The sequence below is a fragment of the Castor canadensis genome, chromosome 1 (assembly GCF_047511655.1).
Source record: "Castor canadensis chromosome 1, mCasCan1.hap1v2, whole genome shotgun sequence".
NCBI classification, from domain to species: domain Eukaryota; kingdom Metazoa; phylum Chordata; class Mammalia; order Rodentia; family Castoridae; genus Castor; species Castor canadensis.
Genome location: NC_133386.1, coordinates 60,358,553 through 60,382,349, shown reverse-complemented (window position 1 = coordinate 60,382,349; position 23,797 = coordinate 60,358,553). Strand labels below are relative to the sequence as shown.

Sequence of the window (23,797 nt, the reverse complement as noted above, 5' to 3'; positions counted from 1 at the left end):
GTGTCACTAGAATATACTAAATATGTATTTGCTCTTTGAACTTTTAAAATTCATAATTGTTAGCAGACACAGTATTCTCTGACTTTGATCAGAAACAAAACACAACTTTCATAACACAGCCTTTACTTTCTCTGCCTTGTAGCAATAGCATTCTGTGTTTACTGTGTGGTTACATCAGAATTTCTTTTAAGTGTTTTGTACAGGCACATTCTAGAATTATTTTGTGATTAAACAGATTTTAGAAAAATACTGGGTTAGGCAAAGTTCATCAACTTCTTTTATGAGTGTTTTTAAATTTTGATTTTTTTCCTCTAGTCATTTCTTACATCCTTTTACATTTTCATAAATTTTAAATTGCAATAATGATCTTTCTATTCAATCTTTCTACTTCTTACATATGTAAGATGTATGTACTTCATACAAATGTATGTAAGAAGTATATATATATATATATATATACATATATATATACTATGTATATATAACTATATATATATGTACATATTTCTAGGGTACAGTGTAATTACATAATACTATGTAAAGTATGTAATGAGAAAACCAGGGTAATTAGCATTTTCATTCCCTTAAATATTTATCATTTCTATCTATTGGGAAATTTCTGAACTCATTTCAAATTATTTTGGAATATATTATAAATTATTGTAGACTGCTTAACTAATTCCTCCTAATGGTTATTTTGGTGCCCATTATCTAACCTCTGTAACTCCTTCCTGTTGTCTTTTCCAGTCTCCATGATCACTCTTTCTCTTTTTTTCTTTTCCCCTCCTGCTCTTCCTCCTTTGCTTGCTTTACCTCCTCCTCCTCCTTCTTGGTTTTATTTTTTTTTGCAGCAGCAGCAGCACTGGGTTTTGAACTCAGCACCTTGCACTTGCTAATCAGGTGTTCTACCACTTGAGCCATGCTTCTAGTACTTTTTTGCTTTCAATTATTTTTCAAATAGTGACTCATTTTCATGCCCAGTCTAGCCAGGACTGTGATCCTCCTTTTTCCCCTTACCTCATAGCTGAATTACAGGTGCAAGACATAGCATGCTCACCTTATATTGGATGAGGGTCTTGCTAACTTTTTGCCAAGGTTGGCCTCAATCCACTGCACAGGTACTCTACCACTTGAACAACATGTCCAGTCCATCACTGAATCTTTAGTAAGTCAGTGCTTCTTATGAATATCTCAAAATGTTGCAGATATGTAGAATTTCCAAATATTTTTTAAGTACAGCATGTTGTCTTGAAAATTAAACTTGGGGCTTATTTTCTCAGAATACACTGTGGAAAACACTAGGTTACTCTATAAAAGTTTTGAAGTCCTTACTAATTTTATGATGGAATTTACTTATATATTCAAATTTACATATTGTCTACCCCACTAAAGACACCAAACTTAAGCAGAGAAGGACCCTTTCAATTGTTAGATGACACTTGGTATCTGAATTTAGTATCTAGACCAGCTAAGGTTTTCCAGTAAGATTTGCAAGTAAGAGAGAACAAACGGATATCAAAAAACCTAGATTTGAATCTGAACCTGCCATTGTAGCTGATTTGTATTGGTCAAGTTTCCATAACTTTAAAATGGGGATAAAACTAATATGCAAATTATACATACTAGAGATAATATTTGTAAAATATACACGTAGTTCCTTGTACAAAATTATCAATTAGTAGTAATATGTAATGGACACAAAATAATCTGTTATTTCAAATGCAATAAATGATGCTACTATTTACTATTTTGTCCTAGGGATTTCTAATATGTTTTGACATGCTCTGTTTATGAGCCATTATTCCTGTTCTTCATGTGTCAGTGAATTTTTTTTCTCTACCCTTTCTCAGTTCATTTCTCTTTCTTGAAAACTCTTATTTACCTCTCTTTACCTGATTTGCAGTCATCCCACACTCCCCTTTTCTTATGGCATTTCTATGAGGTGGTTTGTCTGACTACCTTGGACATTTTTACTTTGCCTTCTCTGGCAGATAATAGTTATTTTAGCCACATAATTTATCCCTTGGGCACTTACATCAAAACTTCTATTATTAGTTACCTTTTTTTGGGTAAATTTGCTATTCTCTAGATGAAAAGGTGCTTGAGAGAAACAGCTCTATCATAGAGTATTTTCTCTCAAATGATAGGTACTCAATAAAATTTTTATTGATTACCAAGAGTAATAGCTGAAAGTTATTTCATGACTCATATCATAAAAAAGAATTTTCAGCAGATACATGATGCTACTTCCTATTCATCATTGATAGGTGATCTTCATCGCAGCAGATGGAATTTTACATGGATATTCAGGAACATCAAAGGGTTTGCCAGCGCTATAACTTTTGAGTGGGATGACATGAGATAGGGTCTACTTATTATTTGAGTCAATTTTTCTATATGTGTATTTGTACCGTTTGGGGAGATACATTACTGAGCTACAGGATCTTCCTTTCTGAGACTAGAAAGCCTTTAAACTCAAATTGTTGCACTGAATTAGAAAACAAACAATCGGGAAAAAAAAAAACCCAGAAATTTAATGATAGAGAACTCTATTTTCCAGTCATCTGGCAAATTGTCTTTCCTTTTTTTTTTGGTTTGTTCCATCTTTCAAATGTATATTTAAATTCATCCAATGTGTAAATCATTCTCAACCTTATGTCTTACACCTAGATTTGCGTTAGATAGATGATTACAAATAACCCTTGGACAGGGACTCTTATTCAAAGCAGGGTAAAGAATGACACTGCACAATATTTATATCCACATAGTTATATGGAATTTGTATTAATATTGTTTGTTTCCATCTTAGGCTCTCATGATCTTGCAGCCTCTACTTTTTTGTTCCACACGTCCCATTACCTGTCATATGGAACTACATACATTGTGCATTCTTGAAAATATTTCATTATACATCTCTTCTTTGTTTAGATCAATATTTTTATGACTGATTGCACATTGCACCCACTCTATTGTTTCCATCCCCATTGCAAAATTAATATGAGGAATTTCTTGTGTGAAAATAGTTATTAAGAATTTCAAAAGAAGACTAGCAGAATACAAAGCCAATCTCTGGGCCCTTGAAGTATCAGGCCCTGTGCAAATGCCCAGGCTCTACATCCATGAAGCTGGTCTAACTGAACATTAAAACATTAAGGAAGCTGGGTTTTTTATTCATGTTTTATTATAAGGTAACTTATTTAAAGGGGAGCGTCCTTGATGCCTGAGATCAGAATCTCTAGGGTTGATCTCAGGTCTCCAGAAGTGATTTTAATGTGTTTTGAAAATTTAATGTGTAGATAGGATTCAGAGCCAGATTCAAAAGCTACCTATTTCTTTGTGACTGCATTGTACTTACCTACTTACCCTTCTGTCTCTTGTGCTGGATGTTATACTCCTCTTAAGAATAGGTATCATGTCTTCAATTTTTTCATCTTCATTACATAGAACAATGCCTAGAGAAATTTGGGTTTTTTTGTATGTGTGTGTGAGAGACCTTTGTGTAAAGGTACAGTGTGGCCTTTACACAAGTTCTTACAATATATCACGGTTGAATTCACCATCTCCATGGTTTCCAATTATTAGTACATATATATTCATATTTCTTCATTTTTTCATTTTATAGGAAGTAATCAAGAAAAATGTAAGTAAAGGCAGACTTAATCATAATTTGAAGGTGAAAAGAAAGAACATCTCAGGAGAAAATGTAATGAATCAAAATAAGAGATTTGAGATATTATATATAATTTTTATTGAAGGCTATTATGCCACATAATACCCCCCACAATTCTGTACCTAGAGGAAAATTTGTTTTATTTATTTTATTACACATTTAACTTTCAGTGTTGAGAAAAAGCAAGGGTAAGGAAAGGATATGGGTGACATTTTAGATAGAATTAAGGAAAAACAATTATGTCCTATCAGAGATGAATAATAGGAGTGTAGACATGTGGTGGGTGGCCTCTTGTAGAAGTATTGCACAGCATGAAAATAACACTAAATTTGCAAAATAATAAACTATTATTATCACTGGCTTTGTCTTATCAAATTAATGGAATAAAATAATTGTTCATGAGCACTAGTAAAATACAGTTCCAAACATTAGTGAGTTTAAATACCTAAGCCTGGACCTTTTTCACATAGCATTAGAAAAGTTTTCTAAAGTTATTATGCTTGATGCTTAAGCTCAATATAAGAGTACTCTATATGTAAGTAAGTCATAATTATATTGTGTATACAGTATTCCAGAGCAATTTGGGGACCCATGACATGTTTTATATTTTCTTGTTAATATAGTGGTTGGCAAACTGACTGCAGAGGACTATATATACTTTTTTGTTTGTTTATTTTGCTTTGTTTTCCTATTGAGGTAAAATTTACATAATATAAAAGTCACCATCATTCAGTTTAACAGGTACACTTCAGTAGCTCTTAGTATATTCACAATGCTGTATAAATGCCACTATCTTGTTCTAGAACGCTTTCATTGTCCCAAGAGGAGATCTCTGACTAAAACTCTACAGTTTTGCACTTCACAAAACATTCTCCATTGATTGAAAGCTTTGTTTTGTATAGTTTTTGAGATGCTGATCATTTTGTGGACAGATGGTTACAATAACAAAGAGTTGATTTACAGAAAAATTCATCTTTGTTGAAAATGTTCCTTTATTTCCTTACATTTCTTCACCAGAGTAGTAAGATTTCTTGTACTATTTTCATAAGTCTAGAACACTTTTTACCTATAATAAAATTAAATTTACTCATAAAACTTTCATTAAGAATCTTTACTTTGGTTGCCTGAAATGAAATAAAAATGATATTCAACAGGGTTGAAAGAAAGGAAAAGTAATTAATTCTTGCTAATTGATAGTAAAGCAGATTTTTCAAATTTTTAGTCATAGTGCTTGAGAAGGGGAAGGAAAACAAGAGAGAATTTAGTAAAATTTAAGTAGAACATGGTAGGGATAAAACCAGAGGGTTACTCTATGTTCCCTCTCTTTTCTATTGCTGGCCATGATAATGTCTTTTCATCCTTAAACTCCCACTTAAAAATGTGACTCTACAGTTTGCATTGTCTTGCTTATCCTAGGGCAAGATGATAAATTCTATTTTGTTTAGTTTTGTTTCTTATAAAGGTGTGAGGTGTATGGTTTTTGTTAACTGACAACTTCAGCAGCTGCACTGGCCTGCTCTTCATGCTGTCTCTTCACTGGCCTCTGCTTTCAATCAACTTCTTGCTTTCTTATGCCTTCCTTGATTTTTACACTTTTCAAACTCAAGTTGCTGTTATTATTTATGATTTACTGCTTTCTGTGTGCAGTAAGTAATAGGATGCACAGACTGTGGACCTAAGGCTCAGGAAATAAGAGGAAATAAGTGATTCTTTGGAAAATATAAACTGCTCAGTTTTAGTTTAGTTCCTAACCATATTTTATTATTGGTACCCTTGTCTTTTTTACTTGGACTATAGTAATGTTATTTTTATTAATTTTTTTTGTTTTGTTAACCTTTGCTTTGTTAAGGATAAATTAAACACCATTAACAAAGGTTTCTGAATGCATTGAGACTTATGCACAACAAACCAATTTCAAAAGGTATTTGGTCATAAGATGAATTCAGAACCAGATTGGGGCTGCCTGAATATCCCTTTCTTCTTTCCCAAATAAGTGATTTGAGAGCTACTGAATTACCTGTAGTACTGTTTCTCAAAAATATGAACTCTCTGGAAAAGTTCCATTTCTGATAATTAATTAGGCAACATAGACATGTAAATAATAAAAATAATATATACTATATAAGAATTTCAAATTCATCACTAAATTGGGAATTCTATAAAGGAAGAGATTTTTCTGTGTTGTTTGTTTCCTACCCATAGAGGAGGCTGGGACAGAATAGGAGTTCGATGCATATTTGAATAAGTACATTAGTTAGTTTAGTCTTTTCAGATAATTTACACATATTGCATCAAAATTAATTTGGATCTCTAAGTTTCCACGTTTTGAGAAGCATGGGTATGACAATAATAGCTGAGGACTAACAAATCAAGTAGCTAACTGAGCCCTAGATATTAGTTAAGGGATATATGCATTACATACTTTAAAAATTATTAAAAGTTTTATTATATTTAAATTTTACTTTTTCAGAACTTCATTATAAGTTCATTCTGTGCCAAGTTCCAGTCTAATGTAGATAAAAATACATGAGGTATTGGTGTGTTCCTTAAAACTGGGCTTGATTGTGGAAGTGCTGAAAAATCCTTATTACAGATGCCAGTAGAATGAAGTACCTTTACCTCTACCAAATGCTGATGCACAGATTTAAGACTATATGAGAAATCAGTAAAGTTGCCCAGGAGAGTTTTATCATATTATTCATTGAACTTGGTCTGTGATGCAGTAATTGCTTTTGGTACCATTTTTCTTTCCCTTACAAGAGGATATTATTTATCCTTATGCCATGTGAAACAGAGAAAGAGAGTTTAAAGGAGAGTCATAATTTGATGTAAAACTGTCTTTTGACACAGTGTAGTGGGAGATAGGAATCGCAGCTGGAAAACTGTATCTTACTTACCAGAATTAAATATAAGAAAAGTAAAACTTGACATTGCAGAGAGCCATAAATAGTAAGAGGAGGCACTCAGACCACATACATTTTTTCTAGTGATAGGTGGAATTGTTTAAAACAACTTTTAATTTCCCAGGGATCAACAAATTTATTTGTCTATGATAGATATTTTCTTTTTTAGCTTACAGATAAAGAATATCAAATGAATAGGTAGGATGACTAGCTGGACAATTTTTATTAATGAGATTTAAATAACATCAAACTTCTGAAATTATTTTGCTGTATTTCCCTCTTTGCATGTAGCCTTCACATACCTCACATGCTCTTAAGTATCATTAGTATTTATAATATTTTTCAATATGATATGTCAAATCACTGTGTGAAAAACATGCCATAAGTATTTGGGAATAAAAATTTTAAATAGAGACAATGATTATTTAATAATAATCAATAATTTTTAAGTAGGAAAAATTGATATACATGTATTACTATATGAATCCAAGGGGCTTAACATGTTCTCTTCACAAGTTCTTAAAGTGCTGTTATGTTTAAAAAGATATGCTGTTACTTAAGAAAGAGATAAATTTTTATGTTGAAAATTGATTTTCTGGATATTTGCTTCTTATTCTTTTCTATAATATTGGCTTCTTTGCATGGCTCAGTCTGTAATACCATTTTACATGTAGTTATCCCAGTGATTAAAAAAAGTAATTAAGTGGTAAAATGTGTGTTCAATTACTTAATGAGACATGCACAGCTTTGTGTGCTCATGAAGTTTGGAAATGATCACTAAAAGTAATTTAATGGGGAATCATATTGTAGGTTGTATCTTGGCCATTGATCTTGGGCAAAAAAGAAAAAATAGTACCTTTCCTTTCATCTTCTTTTTCTGTAAATGGAACTAATAATATTGATATCATTTAATTTTTAGGAAGAATAAATAAAATAAAGCACATAGAACAAGGCCCGACACATAGTTAGATTCTGCTGTTATTTAGTACATGGACCTTAACAAATTGTCAATCTTTGTGCCTTTTAAATTAAAAAAAAATAGAAGCTCATCCTTTTATTTCAAATAATAAACTGGCGAAAATCAGTTTATGAAGTCATTAGAATTAGTCTACTGTACCTGTATGTTTCATTTGATTGCCTTTCGACCAACCCAGAATTCTCAGGCTGTTCCTTTTTTTGAATAGGAATAGGAAGTTTTTCTCAGGTCTTTGAATATGAGTTAGCTACCTAAGGATTTTTTTTTTCATTTTTCTTTTATTATTCATATGTGCATGCAAGGCTTGGTTCATTTCTCCCCCCTGCCCCCACCCCCTCCCTTACCACCCACTCCGCCCCCTCCCCCTCCCCCCCTCAATACCCAGCAGAAACTATTTTGTCCTTATCTCTAATTTTGTTGTAGAGAGAGTATAAGCAATAATAGGAAGGAACAAGGGTTTTTGCTGGTTGAGATAAGGATAGCTACACAGGGCATTGACTCACATTGATTTTGACTCACATTGATTTCCTGTGCGTGGGTGTTACCCTACCTAAGGATTTGTGACCTGTTTTAAAACCACTAGGTTAGGGCACCTGAAATTAGTAGACACACTTATTTGTCTCATAATTTGTTCCTTCAAGTTCAAGTTTCATTGGCTTCCCCAGTTGACCAGAGAATCCATTGCCATTCACTTCACTTTATGGTCATTTTATTTGTAAGCTTCCCATATACAAGGTAATGCAAAGTTAACTAATTGTATTGTCAGAAAAATTTATCAGAAGACACAAATATAAATTAGCCCTTACTATGCAATGTGATAAATGTTAGGGTTAAAGTTTTCCATAGTTCTAGGAGCATGAGAAAAGGAAACATTTGTATATGCCTGGAATGTGAGCACTTTGCACAAATTGCTGTTTGGCCACAGTGCTTCTTTCCCTTCCAAGGCAAGGAGAGCATTTAATCTGTGATCTGCAGAAATGAGTTCTCTAATTTACAAGATTGGGAGGGGAGACAGAGTAGTAAGGTAAATGGGTAGTAGTAATCCCTTTGGTGGAAGGGCACATCTGTCATATTTGCAGTGTACTCTGTCCTATAGGAATAAATTTTATATGTGATCACATGGTAAATAAAAATTAGACTGTATCTTAACTGTCCTTTTACCTTATAATAAACCCAAATATCTAGCATTGAATATAGTTACAGATTAATTTCTGATTCCTTTTTGATTCCATTGAAAATCTAGCCTATTTGTTTCTCTCCCAAATGATCTTGTAGAAAAGTATGTATCATGGAATTTAGAAAATATAGATTCAAACTTCATTGCCTTTTCTTAGCTGTTTTTCAGCACTTCTAATATACTATGTGACTTGAGAAATTTATTTGACCTCTCTTCACATTCAAGTGTAAGATAAACCTAATAAAATGTGGGAGCATATGAAAACGTACTCAACAGCATAGGTTATTAGGGAATTGCAAATTTGAACTACAGTGAGTATCAATACAAAGCATCTATAATGACCCAAATCCAGAACAGTGACCACAGTAAATGTTTTTGGGGATATGAAGGAATAACTCTCATTCATTGCTGGTTGGAATACAAAATGTTGCCACTTTGGAAAGCTGATTATTTTAAAAGCTAAGCATCCTCTTACCATGTATTCTATCAGTCATGCTCCTTTGTACTTAGTCAGTTAAACTGAACACTTGCATCCACACAAAACCCAGAACATAGATGTTTATAAGTAGCTTTATCTATAATTGCCAAAACTTGGAAACAACCAAAAATTTCTTTTTTGGGGAATGGATGAATAAACCCAAACAATGTAATATTATTCTGTACTAAAACAAAACAAGCTATGAAGCCATGGAAGTATGTATATAGAGGAAAAAATGCATATTATCAGTGAAACAAACCATTATTAAAAGGATAGGCACTATATGATTCTATCTATATGACATTCTGCAAAAGGCAAAACTCTGGAGATACTAAGGAGATTAATATTTGCTATGAGTTAAGGTAGAAAAAGGGATGAACAGGCAGAGTGCTAGCACAGTCAATTACTCCATGTTCCACTAGCCTCCAATAAGACATGCTAAAGCATGAATTCTCTTTGCACAAATTTCTGTGTGACTTGCTTTGATAGAATCTCATGGATTTTTTTTTTTTTGGTCTCATCTTTTCAACTCCCTCACTTAACTGGATGTAACTTTAGTCATACTCATAACTATTGCTTTCTTCCTGGAACTCTCCAATGTCATATTGGTCTTGAGGCTTTTCACTTGCTGTGTCCTTGACCTGAAATGTTCTTTATTTCAGATTTTTATATGGCAAGATTCTGTCTCATCTTTTAGGTTCTACATTATCTCTTGCCTCCTCAGAAAAAAAAGCTTCCAGATATATGACTCAATTTTGTCTTCCCTGCTCTTATCTTATTAGGTGCCTTGCAGTTTTTCATTATGCTGTTGACCTATTTTATGTTTTTGTACTACTTATCTATGCTTGAAGATATACATTCTATTTGTTTAGGCATTTATCATTTGTTTTCTTCTTTATATCACAAATCTTATGGCTCAAGGATTTCTCTTTTGTGTAGAAGAGGGGGATAACTTGCAATAGGTGCTTCACAAACAGGTTGAATTAGTGCATAAGCACTTAATCAATGTTAATTTCTCACTATTTTAATGTAGCTCCTACTTTTTCTCCTAAAATTCAATGTAGTATTTGTAATTTTCATATTTTGGGGCAAATATATTTATATATTAGAACTTTTCACTCCAGTTCTTAGAACATTGTAGGCAATTAGGCTATTAATTCTTTTTCATTCATGTTATCCATAGATCTCACTAAAACAATACACTAAGAATTGATTAAGTGGTATAACTCAAATTAGAGTATTATAATCATGTTGAAATTTTGTATCATGTGAAGCATATGCATATGCATGCTTCACATGTCACATTATATTATTTATTGTGGTATTAGATAGATAACATTTTTATTATTCACTAATGTTGGGATTTTTGCAGTTAAATATTATCCTGTGAAGCACAGATATTCCCTAAACAAATGAATATTTCCTTTCTTAATATTTCAAGCTATATTAAATACAATTAGAAGAAAATTAAGTTGACTCTTAACTGAAATTAATGCAAAAACTTCTATCTTCCAAGAAAAGCCATCATTATTATGGTAAGTTTCATAATTAATTGATGTCTCCTTCCTTCATATTCAATGTTTCCAGGAAGAACCTTATGTCCTGTTTAAGAAGTCTGACAAACCTCTCTATGGGAATGATCGATTTGAGGGCTATTGTATTGATCTCCTCAGAGAGTTATCTACAATCCTTGGCTTTACTTATGAAATCAGGCTTGTGGAGGATGGGAAATATGGAGCCCAGGATGATGCCAATGGACAGTGGAATGGAATGGTTCGTGAACTAATTGATCATGTAAGTCCCTGTTTTCATTATTTTTATCTGTAGTAGATTGTTAAAAGGTTGACTTCTTTCTAAATGGTTATAGATAAGTAACTGCAAAGAACAGTGATATATTTCAATTATGTATTTTCTTCAATAGTTTTATTCAAGGTAAATGTTATTTTTGTGACTAAATATAAAGAATCTAAGAAGAGAATATAAAGGATATTATTCTACTAGACAAGAATTTCTGTCTTAAATTCATTTATACTTGGAGGCTTAATATCTTGAGATAGTGGCCTTAATTGGGATTTTATTTTATAATAATGAATGTCTTCTTGATTTTTACAATGTTAACTTTCTAATAAGCAGAGAGAATGAGTGATGCACACTAAATTTCATGGCACAAATTTCCTATGTTAGGATAGGATAATTACAAACAATTGTCTACTTATAGATAATTACATCTATATGAAAAAAACATAGAATTAGATGGTGTTTAAAGTAAAACAAGAATATAAAGAATATTGAACCAGGATGATAGAATACACCATTTTTAATTGAAAAAAGTCAGGTGTTCATTATTGGCCAGAAAAGTATTATTTCAGAACTTCTTAGTTGATGGTGTCAATTTATTTACCACTTTAAAATAAATTCTTAAATACTTTTTTTCTGAGGTACTGGGGTTTGAACTCAGAGCCTCACACTTGCTAGATTGATGCTCTACCACTTGAGCCACTCCATCAGTCCCTGAAATAAATTCTTTTTTTTTTATATATTATTTATATTTATTTATATCTATATATGTATTTGGTGGCACTGGGGTTTGAACTCAGGGCCTCATGTTGAAATAAATTCTTATTACTGAGTAGTACTGTATTTCATTTTGTGTTTTGTGAAATTTATTTTGAAAATTTCAATATTAGGATAAAATTATTACTAAGATAAAATTTCACAGAATAATAAAACTAAGTTTTCCTCAAAATTATTGTGAACTGTAACCTAAATAAAAATTCTCCCCAGTGGAAGTACAAATTGTAAACAATTTGCACAGTATTTGAAAATACTTTATTGCTATTAAGTCATTACTGACCAGAAGGAAATAGGTAGTTCTTTGTTTATCAAACAGAATGAGATAGGAAGACAGAATGATGGAGAGAAAAGGGGAGATTAAATTTTGGTTAGAGGGGGAATAACAACACAAACTATTGTTTTTAGAGCTCCTTTTTCTTCAAATCATTGCATATTTCTTTTAATGATTTGAAACTTATCCTAAATCCTGGACTTAATCATTTGTTTCTTAGAATTTGTTTAAGCAGAACATTTACATTTCAGCTTTGTAAAATTCATTAAGAGGTCATAAAAATATTGGACTATTTGTATGACTTGAAACAACATATAAATCCTTGAACTTTACATTAGTTGCTATTAAATTTGTAATGATTATTAGAAACTTTCTGAGGCTTGTTAAGGAAAAAATGAGGATTGCTTTTCATACAAAAGATAGTCAGGTAGCAGTTAAGTCCAGAGGTATCCAGTGGCCATGGGCATGGTTCAATCCAAGGTATCAGGTTTTAGACTCTTGGACTTCTCATAATTTACCCTTTGCTTTCCTGCATTTGTTCTACCCATAGGCATTTACGATTCTCAAAAAGGTGTCAAGAAGAGTTGCCACCAGCAGTTCTAACTTAACTATTCAGGCAAAAATATAACACCTTTACCCAAGTAATTTTACATAAGAGTCTAAATTGGTTTCATTGGCCTTACCAAGTTCATGAACTGAATGCCAAACAAATTATCCAGTCCAGAGGAATGTGTTCTCATTGGATAGTCGAGCAAGAACCTGAGATGTGATATGTGTTAGTAAAGTTACACAAACTTTTGAGTTAAAAAAAACTAACTTTTCAAAAGGAAATCAAGGCGTTTATTCCTGAATAAAGTGGAGTGAAACGTGCACAAAGATAATATCTATTGACTGTAGAATTCTGAATAAGTAGTCTATGTGAGAATTTTATATTTAGTCAGAACATAGAAATTTTTTTATCACAAATGTCTTTATATATGCATTTGCCACATGTACCTAATTAATGCTCATTTAATTGGGCTTTTGGGGATTTAAACTTGGTTAAAATTTTCAGTTTTCTAGAATTTGATACTTTCTTTTAAAATGGGATAGATTCATTGTACTGGGGGATTCATTGTGACAATTCCAAATAGGCTTATTTTGTACATTGTTTAGTTTACTGTCACCATTTCCCCTTGACCCCCTCTCTGCCCTACTTAAAGCTATTGCAAGAGGTTTCTTTGTTTGATTTCATATACTTCATAAGTATATGAAGTCCATCAACCATTTTCCCTCAGCTTAATCTCCTTCATTCACCCTTCCCCCTCCCGCAAGTACCCCCCCCCATATACTGTACCTATTTTACTGTCTTGGATTTCGTTATTGATATTTAAGTGGATGATCAAAGGGGTTTCTCAATGTATCCCTGCTGTGAGTATACTTTACTTTGGTCTGCTAAACCCTTTCCATTGCTCTCCCTTACTCTTTTACCTCTCATCCCACATTTTTCAATAGCTTTCAATACATTTCATTTCCTATCTATGTATATTTTTTGAGGAAAGTATAGCATAGAAAATTATGGTTGTGAAATAATGATTTAGAACCATTTATGGTGGCATAACAAAGGAAGAAATAGTGGGCTGGGGAAATAGCTCAGTTGTAGAGCACTTGCCTAGCTTGCTCAAGAGCCTGGGTTTGATACCTCGCACTGGAAATAAAAAGGAATAACAAGCTGGCATTAAAGTTTGATAATTATTTCTCAAAAACAACTTCTGATATGGAGTTGAAATCACTTTATATGACTTTCAAGTTATTTATTCATTTTATTCTTCTTGATGACATACCTGTTAGTTTGCCTTGTATTTTTCCTTATGAGAAATCCAGTCCTACTGCTATGTATACTTTTTTGGTGACTTCTTCATGTCTCAGTTGCCTTTTTCAACCTTGGTTCTTAATGTTTAATGTGTTTCATATTAAACTAGAGTGCTGATTATAGTCAATATATTTTTCTTTGCATAACCACATCAGAGTTTGCACATTCATGAATGTGCGAATTTAATGCAACTTAGTAACCCATACTGATCAACATCCTGGTCTTGCCTTACTTTCCTTGACAATGTTATGTTCCCATGGCTTGATTACCATTCCCATGCTAATGTCAACATTCTACATCTTTAGCTCTGAACTTCAGACACATACATCTAACTGCCTCTATTTTCACCAGAAATGTGTCCCAAGTACTAAAAAGCCGCATATCCCAAGTACTGTCAAACATATATCTTTCCCAAATCTTTTCCTTCTGAAGAATTCTCTCTACCAATAATTCAATAGGTGTTCCAGCCAAAACTTAGTAGTAATTTTAAAATTATTTCTCATTGTACCATGGCTTTTTTAGTGTGCTTCATAATAACTCTGAAAACTGCCTAATTCTGCCCATCTCACTGTCACCTGGAGTAATATTTCAATATGATATTTTCCTTCTAATCCATTATCTATATAATGTGCATTTAGCTTGCAGCTCCAGAAGGAGAAATCTGATCATGTGCTACCCTTGCCTAAAGTGTTTCAGGAGTTTCCAATGTCTTAACAATACAAGGATAATTATAATGTGTTTATAACCCCTTCCACATTCTGAATTTCTTATGAATATCTCTGTTTTGCCACTCCCAATGTACTCTCACATCTTTTTCCACCCAGGCTGTTTTGCAGGGACTGAATGAACAGGGGTCCCCAGCTGCAGATCCAAGGGAGGGAGGAAAGTGGGGACAGGTCTTTATTTCTTCCTCTCTTCCTGAAGTTTCCTCAAGTTGGCTGTGATCCTATATTGAATGCGACAGTTCCGAGTAATGATGCTTGCTCTGCACAACTCTCTCTCCTCTTCTATGTTTTGATCTGTTCTTTGCATTACAGTGTTACATTTCTGCTGTGACTAGCCTCTGATTCCTGCACCATCCCTTAAAATTTTTCTATACCAGTGGCTTCCTCAGAACTGCAGACTAGGCATCACTTACATATTTGTTACAAATTTTCAGTCCCTAGTCTCAGATTTATTGAATCTGAGTAGTCTGGAGTGGGGCCCAGAAATCTTTTTTAAATAAGTCCAATTTGTGGTTATTATACTCCTGATATACAATGATGTATGATAATCAATTCCCAACCCATTCCCTTTATCATTTCATATATTGTTACTCCCATTGTAAGTAAATTGTGCACAGATATTTTCACTTGAGTGTGCTTTCTGTGTACTCTCCAGTGCCTCACTGATTTATCGTTCTGGGTTTTCATTTCTTTTGAAATCCACATCCTTGTGGAATTCTGTTTCTCTCATCTTTAACACAGGCTAGTTTTTATCTGTTTTAGTCTCCTTATCCCTCACTCACTCATCTTACCTGAATTTTTCCACTTAGCTTTGGAAACACTTATTCAGCAACATTGATATTCTCCCAAAAGTCCCACTTGCTAAGTTTCCTTTCTTTTTTCTTTTTAAAAACATTTATTAGAGTATGTGAATTGTTCAGAGTCTTACTTAAACTTTGATCAAATTCACCCCCTCTATTGGTCTTCTTTCCCATCCCTTTATTTTACAGTTTTTATTGGATTTCATTATGCTCTTTTCATTCAGGCAAATAGTATACTTTGATCATATTCACTCCCCTTTTCTTTTTTCCTTTCCCAATCTCTGATTCCCTCCCCAAAAGTCCCCCTTTTATGCTTTTCTTGCATGACGTCTCTCACTCCTTATTTTAGTTGCCAACTTAATAGCTTTCCTACTTATTTGCAAGTAAGTTTTAAGATAGTTATGATATCATCAGGATATTGATTTTAGTTGCAAATGTCAGAAACATGGCTCAAAATACTCAATTAAGCATATGCATACCATATACACATATAATTAATATCGAAGACCTGCATTTCAAAAAAAATAGTTCATTAGTGATTTTCACTTCAATATCTTACAGTATCTTAAAGTTTGTTCTTAGGGTGAGTGTGGTGACATGCACCTGTAGTCCTATCTTGGAGGTGGAGACAGGAGAATCTCAAGTTCAAGGCCAGCCTGAACAGCATGATAAGATCCTGTCTTAAAAAACAACAAAACAAAAACTATTTCCTTTATCAGGACTCTCTTTCACCACTTCAATACCACATTTGGCTTTAATTTGGGTTTTTTTTTTAACATAAAGTTTCTTTTCTTTACTTAAAGAAAATATATACCACCATATACAACAATCTTATTTTTCTATAATCTTATTTCTGACAAACAAGTTTCATATTCATTTTACTTCATATATCAAAGTAAATATGAGGCAAAGCCTTGAAAAAGACACTGTTTATAAGACAAATTTTGCATTAATTTTGAATTAGTACTACACCTTTTTTTCCACATGGTTACACAAAGATCCAGGATAAGCCAGGAGTAGTGTTGTGTGTCTTAATCCCAATGCAAGACCTTACCTGAGAAAACATCAAAAGCTAAAAAGGATGAGGGAGTCGGTCTAGTGGTAGAGTACTTGCCTCTCAAGTGCAAGGCTCTGAATTCGAGCTTCAATACTGCAACAATTTTTTTTTAATGACCCATCCCATGATGGCTCTATGCTTGCAGTTATCACCTCGGGGGAAATTCTCAGTCTTCCATTGGGACATTTGGCGAAGACAGAAATTTTGATTGTTATGAATTATGCTGCCCCATGCTCCTAAAGACTGTGACAAGATATCCCTTCACAACTAAGAGTTATCTGGTCCAAATATCAATAGTGCTGAATTTGATAAATTCTCCTCTAGATTTACCTGGGTTGTTTAGTCCTCATTTGAAAAGAAAGCGGTACTTTTGCCCACAATCTCACAAAATCCACACAGTAAGGATAAAGATATGAAGGCCTTGGAGTGAATCAACTGAACCAGCTTGGAACCTGGGTTTACCACAGAACTAATCCACAAACCTGAAATTGGGAAGCAGTAATCAGAATGACCAGTCCTGGGCCATTTGTTCATAACTGGAACTATGGGATGTAGTTAGGCTCATCTGAATCATCCTCACAATTTTATTTGTACTTGGATTCAGAGGCAATTAATATTTATTTCATGCATGCTTTGAACAAGATCATCTTCTAGTTTCGTTACATATGTTGCCGCATTTGTCAGGTGAAATTTAGTTAAAATGAACATTATAGGACTAAAATGAAATAGAAGGTGGGAGGAGCCACAGATGTTCAAATATGGAAAATATGTAATTAGGAGGCTCTCCAAAAGGCTTTCCTCATGCAACTTTTGTGTTGGGGAAATACAATTAAACATAAAAACTTTTTCCAATCTATAAAACATCTTCACACAGAGAATGTGATGACTATGACAGATAATCCTATAAATGACTCCAAAACCAAAAAGAAATCCCATTCTTATATATCCAAGCAGATACAATGTATTATCCATATGTTCTTAAGGTAAGCAATTTACTATTCAGAACCATTTCTCACACATAGTTCATTTTAAATTCACTAAGAGTGGCCATCTGTGTTAGCTAATTGATTTGATCCAAAGGAGAAATAAGTTGACATTTTATGACAGTGGGTAGTTTTGCAACTTGGAGCCCAGGCTCCTACAGAGTTAGGCTCTTGCACTCCAACAGAAACTGGAAGATAGCGGACTTCATCCTCCTTGATGATTACATTTCAAAGTGACACTTTCCAGGTCCTTGAGAAATACATTCCTCCTCTTAATGCTGGCAAGAGGCTTAATTAGCTTTTAAAGGATTTGTATGCATTTCAAAGAGAAAGAAGACATAATTCCCAATTTTCTAAGTAAGTGCTCTGAGAAAAGAGTGGGGTGAATGTATCTTTCCTTACTTTCCACTGGGAGAGTTAATCTTCTTATTTTAATTAGTATTTGCCCTTAAAGTTGCAAATTTTTTAAGTTTAGAAACAGCTTGTTTACACTTATTTTTTTCCACCACTCTTTTTTTCCTTCCCTGTGCTGTCACAACCCAGGGCCTAGAATCATGATAGTCAAATACTTTATAACTGACCTACATGTCCAATCCATCACATATTTTTGAGAGGACTTCCAGGATTTGGTATGATTGCTTAAATTCATTATGACTAAAAAATGGCTAGTCCTTGGTAGTGCAGTACAAAGGTAAAACCTCAGGTTACTTGAAGAAAGTGGATCTCTAAGGCATTGTTAGTCCTTGGAAAAAGACTTTCACCTAAGAACACCTTTGCTAGAAGTTCCTACTAACATGCCGAGTAAGGCCTCACAACATAGTGTGCTAGAAAGTACTGGGTAAGGCAGAGTTGAGTTCAAGTTCCAATTCTTCTATCTGGTTGTATGCACTGAGTACATTTCCTTAAAATTTTGAGCCTTAGTTTTCTCAAGTATAAAACAGAGCTGATAATAATATAATATTAATAATTAGGACAATTGTGAATATGAATTTACAATTTATGTGAACATAAATGCATTTGCTAATATAGTTCCTGACACACAGAAGATGAGGAATAAATGAAAACATGACTAAGTCCCACCTTTGTGTCTTCTTATTTATTTATTTTTCTTATTTTAGAATAGAAAAAACTAAGAACTTTAATTAAACATTTTGCCTATAAAAATTAGATTTCAATTACAACTGTTAGTAGTGATGCTTTTCTCATATCAGATATCTCATATAGGCCCCTGTACTGCCTTTAGTATTTGGTGCTCTTGGCATTTTGTGATGGATATTTTCCTTCAAGTTAGAAAGGAAAAATTCACATGCTTTAAGATGAGGAAAATACTTCAAATTCATTATGTTTGATTTCTTTTTTTTCCCCATTGTACTCTCCACATTCAGGTCAAATGGGTAAGTATTAGATAAACATTTTTTCAGAGACTAATGCTAGATATTGTCTTTTCTTGGAAATAGAAAGAAATAGGAACTGTAATTGCAATTACACTTATAAGAAAAATATTAGTAAGTAAGTTTTAAAAGTTTGACATTATGGCATAGGAGCAAATAGTCACATTATTGTCTATCTATAGCTCTATTTCTGAATTTAACAGTTTAAAATTCTTTTGTTTTTCTATATAACATTACCAGCTTTTTATTGTATTGCCTAGTTTTGTAATACTGTTCTTCCAATACTTCCAGCACATAAGAAAATTTTATTTCTAAGTTGTATGGGTACATTCAAAATAAATGTTCAGATAATAAATAGAACATTATGATAACTTTCCTTGCTAGCACACCTTGCTTTACTGACTATATATAACAATAATTTACAAAAGGTAGATGTGATGATATTTACATAGGCTTGTGGGTATTTGACTTTCCAAAGGTCAAAGGGGAAGCTGTAGTTAAAGTAAATATTAAATCTTGGCCAAATACCAAAATTGCACTATGTCCCTAATTCAGAGTTTAGTAGAACATTTCAGTAAATAATATTTTTTTATTCATTTATTCATATGTGCATACATTGCTTGGGTCATTTCTCCCCCCTGCCCCATGCCTATCCCCTTCCCTCCTTCTCTCTTGCTTCCAGGCAGAACCTGTTCTGCACTTTTCTCCAGTTCCATTGATGAGTAGAAATAAGCAATAATAAGAAAGACATAGTATTTTTGCTAGTTAAGTTAAGGATAGCTATACAGAGAGATTCTTAGCATTGCTTTCATATACAAATGTGTTACAATCATCTCTAACTGACCTTTACACTGGTTCCTGATCCCCTTCTGGTGTTGACCTCTGTTGCTTTAAGGTTTCTCTATTAGTTCCTCTGGAGTGGGGACATCAAATGCTTTCGAGCACACTTGTTGAAGATTAGAATGGAAAACACATAGGCACTATCGCAATGAGAAATTATGGAACTATTGTTATTAATTTTGAATTAAGTATTGCCAATTAAATCAGTGTTGAGTTTCAATGACAAAGTTTGTTAATTGAACCACTTAGTGTTAGTAGTCTGCCTTTGTCCATGGTTTTGCTTCCCATGGTTTCACTTACCTGCAGTTAGGTATGGTCCAAAAGTATTGAATAGAAAATTCAAGAAATAAGCAATACATAAACATGACATTTTGAGGAATGAAATAAAATCTTGCAGTGTCCTGCTCTTCCCACTTGGTCAGCCCTTGGCCTAATGTATTTATATTGCATATGTTACCCACCCATTCATTACTTACGTAACAGCTGTCTGAGTCATCAGGCAAATTTTCATTGTATCTCATTGCTTGTGTTCAAGTAACCCTTATTATATTTAAGGGTCCTCCTCAAAGAATAAGAGTAATGATGCTTAAATTCAAATGTACCAAAGAAAAGCTGCAATGCTTTTGTTGCATGAAAACATGAAAGCTCTTGACGTAATAAGAAAAGAAAAGTCATATGCTATGGTAAAAAAAAATCTTCTAGAGGGTGCAGTGGTACATGCCTGTAGCCCTAGTTACTTGGGAGGCTTAGATGGAAGGATTATTTGAGTCCAGCAGTTGAAGGCCAGCTTGGGCAACATAGAAATTTTACCCGGAGGGTATTTGGAAAAGAGGAGATTTCCCTGATAGAAAACGGGAACTCTACTCAATTTTCGAAGCCTACCAAGATCCCCAGGAACTTGGACTAAAAAATGAAATGAATTTTGAACCAATCCATGGAGATACACAAGCTAATAGGCTAACAGTGCAGGAAGACAAAATAGGGGGAGAATAAGCCAGTACCTTCTGACAAGTAGTCTGCCCTTGTCCATGGTTTTATATGGAAACAAAACTTACGTGAAGTTAAGTGTGGTCCAGAAGTATTAAATGGAAATTTAAATACTTCTGACAAGTAGTCAGAAGGTGAGAGCTAAGGCTCAGTGGGTAGTCTTCAACCCAGGTGTATTTTATGTTGCCTAAGTGAGTTGATAGTTTCCAGTTGAAAATTAGTCACTTGGGTGTATGGTCACCTAGCAACTTTCCAATTGTACTGTTTTGATACCATCATCCAAAGACATGGACTTAAAAGGGTCCTTTTCCTGGTCACAGATTTATAAAAGCCATACATTTTCTATTTTTGAACTCAATTACTCACCAAGGGGTATTGAATCTCATTTAATGACTAAAAGAGAAAGGAGGGTGGTGAAAGGAATGCAGTTCTGTTCTGAGGGTTTTTGAGCCTCAGTTCCTGGTTTTTGCCTCCTCCCACTAACCTTCCCCCTCCTCCTCCCTTCACTTCCTGCATCAGAAAGACCCTGTCTCAAAAAGCAAGCAAACAAAACCAAAAAATCTTTCTGTGAAATTATAGAAAAGAAAAGAATTTTGAGCTAGTTTTGCTATCATACCTCAAACTGCAAAAGTTATGGGCACAATGCATAAGTACTTGTATAGGAAAAGACACAGGGTTTAGTACAATCTATGGTTTCAAGTATCCATTGAGGCATGTTAGGATGTATCCTTCACAGATTAAGGAAGGACTATAGTATATCAGTATTTTCCTATCTAGATGACCAAAATCTGTGAATGGCAATTTTATATTAGAATTCATTAAACATGGGAGTGAGTGATAGTAGAGAAATAAAATCACCATTAGATTAACAGTATGAAGGATAAAGAACCCTGCCCACCAGATAAAACGATGTTTATAGTATCAGCAAAGCAAGGCTATCCCTTTTTTGTAAATTATTATTTAATATTTTTTAAAATTCCAAGTAGTCTTTATAGGATAAAATAAAACATGTTGGACCTCCTAATACCTATTTTATAGTTCAGTACACTTATCAACTTGAAATTATGCAAAATTACTTTGCTTATTTAAATTCTTGAAAACTTTAACACAGGTGTTTACAAGTATAGTTTTTTTTAATTAAATTTATCCTGAAATTCATTAAGTATATTTCAAAATATTAATAATATATGTCCTACTATGCTAGAAGTAGAGGAGAAAATAGTTTGCCATTTTTCTTTTATAGATGGACTGCTTTTTATTTCCATCATATTGACAATCTTTTGAATTTTTATGATAATTGGTGATCTGGGTCATTCCATTTAAAGTTTCTTGGTCAGCTATAAAAAGTTAATAATTTTTATGAGCTATCAAACTAGTTAGAGTCTAAATTAAGACACTATTTTCTCTTTTCAGTTCACTGACTCCATGGTCCTCAGATTATAGTATATTTTGTGATATCCATCTGCTTCAAATATAGCCCTAATAACTGGGAGACATCAATAATATAGCACTGGACATGTTCAGCATTCAACAATATTTATTGAATGACACAAATGTTCCACAATGTTCTACAACAGATGTTAAACTCAGCCACCATGCTCCTTTGAGAATATGTTACATATTTTCCAAACACTTTTACTCTTAGGTTCCCTTCCAAGGGCTCAGTGAAAGTGTCTACTAAAGGAACAAGCAAATAAATAAGAAATGTCAAAACTTCCTCTTGAAATTAATGCACTATGCTTTTTGTATAATATTTTATGATGTATTTTATGAAGTATTTTATTCCTAAAAGTACGCTTAGCTACTGAGCCCGACTTAGTAGGGATGAGAACATAGAAAATCACTAATGCAACCAATATATTAAGTTGGGCATAAATTTTACTTGTAGCTTTGGGTTGTGTATAACTCATTTATGGGCTCATGAGACAACTGTTTTGTGTATGTTATTTATAAAGCCAACTGAAATTATTCATTAACATGAGGGAAAACACCTAAGCTGCAATAAGCTAGCACATATTATTATGGGACCTCTTAAAAGTGACAAGGGCAGTTAAATTACTTTCAAACCTCTAGTGAGGCTTGCCTTGGCATAGGAAAACCTTGGGAAAATTTATGCTTGCAAATATCCATACATAAACTAATAAAGTAGTGCATAAAATCTCAGTATGTATAGGTTTAAAATAAGCCTCAGAACTGTCCCCACCATCCAGTTTTTTACCCACCAAGACAGCTCAAACTTTTGCAACCTCATTGTGGATTAGTCACTTCCTACCTGTGATATCTTCTCTAGGAATCAACTTACATATCATATTCATATTTTTATTTAATCACCAACACTTTCTCAAAGCTTTTCTGGTGAAAGCACTAGAGAGGTACTGAAAGATCACATCATATATTTCGAATACTAATATTGGCATAAAATTCTTTCTGACTGTCCCCTAATGCCCAGTGGTTCATGTAGTCACCAGCTTTCTCACCTAGTCACCTATTTAAAGTCCACTTCCAGTGCTCTTTGTTGAGCCCCTGCTCCACAAGGCCATGTTCTGTTATGGGTTCTCTAACCGAGTGTCATGATGCTAATAAATGTGTAAGGGAATATTGTATACTAACATGTGGCAGATATGCAATACTTCTGCTGAGATGGGGAGGGAGAGTGACAGAGAGAGGGAGGGAGAGGAAAAAGAGAGAGAAAGTGAAAGAGAGAGAAGAGAAGAGAAGAGAAAAGAAGAGAAGAGAAGAGAAAATAACTTTTCCAAGGAGCTACAAAGACAGACTGTGTAGTCTTGGCAAAGTTATAGTTATTAATTCTCTGTATTTTGTCTTGAGTTAGTTCTATCATACATACAATAGAATAAGCTACGTCACAGAGTGATGATGTGGATTAAATGTTAATAACTGAGAGTAGAGCAGCAATGGAGCTTTTTTTAATGTAGTCAACTAAATCAGTGAGACAGCAGAAGTGGCAGATAGATGGAGACAACACAAGAGAAGTGAGAAAGGCAATGATGGTATTGTAGGATACTCAAGAACAGGGAAATGGGACACCAAGGCTTTTTCAGGAAGCAATGTTTTTTAGCATGTCAGCAGCAACTCAGTGGATTCACATCCATAGG

At 33.6% G+C, this 23,797-nt stretch overlaps 1 protein-coding gene across 7 annotated transcripts in view; it reads left to right on the top strand.

Annotated features, from left to right (window-relative positions):
* The window catches only part of Grik2 (glutamate ionotropic receptor kainate type subunit 2), a 628,064-nt gene that overhangs the window by 381,694 nt on the left and 222,573 nt on the right, over positions 1–23,797 (top strand). For all 7 annotated transcript variants that reach the window (XM_074077776.1, XM_074077791.1, XM_074077781.1 and 4 more), the window contains one exon: positions 10,792–10,998. In XM_074077776.1, coding sequence (XP_073933877.1) covers positions 10,792–10,998 — 207 coding nt within the window. The remainder of the gene's footprint in view (positions 1–10,791; positions 10,999–23,797) is intronic.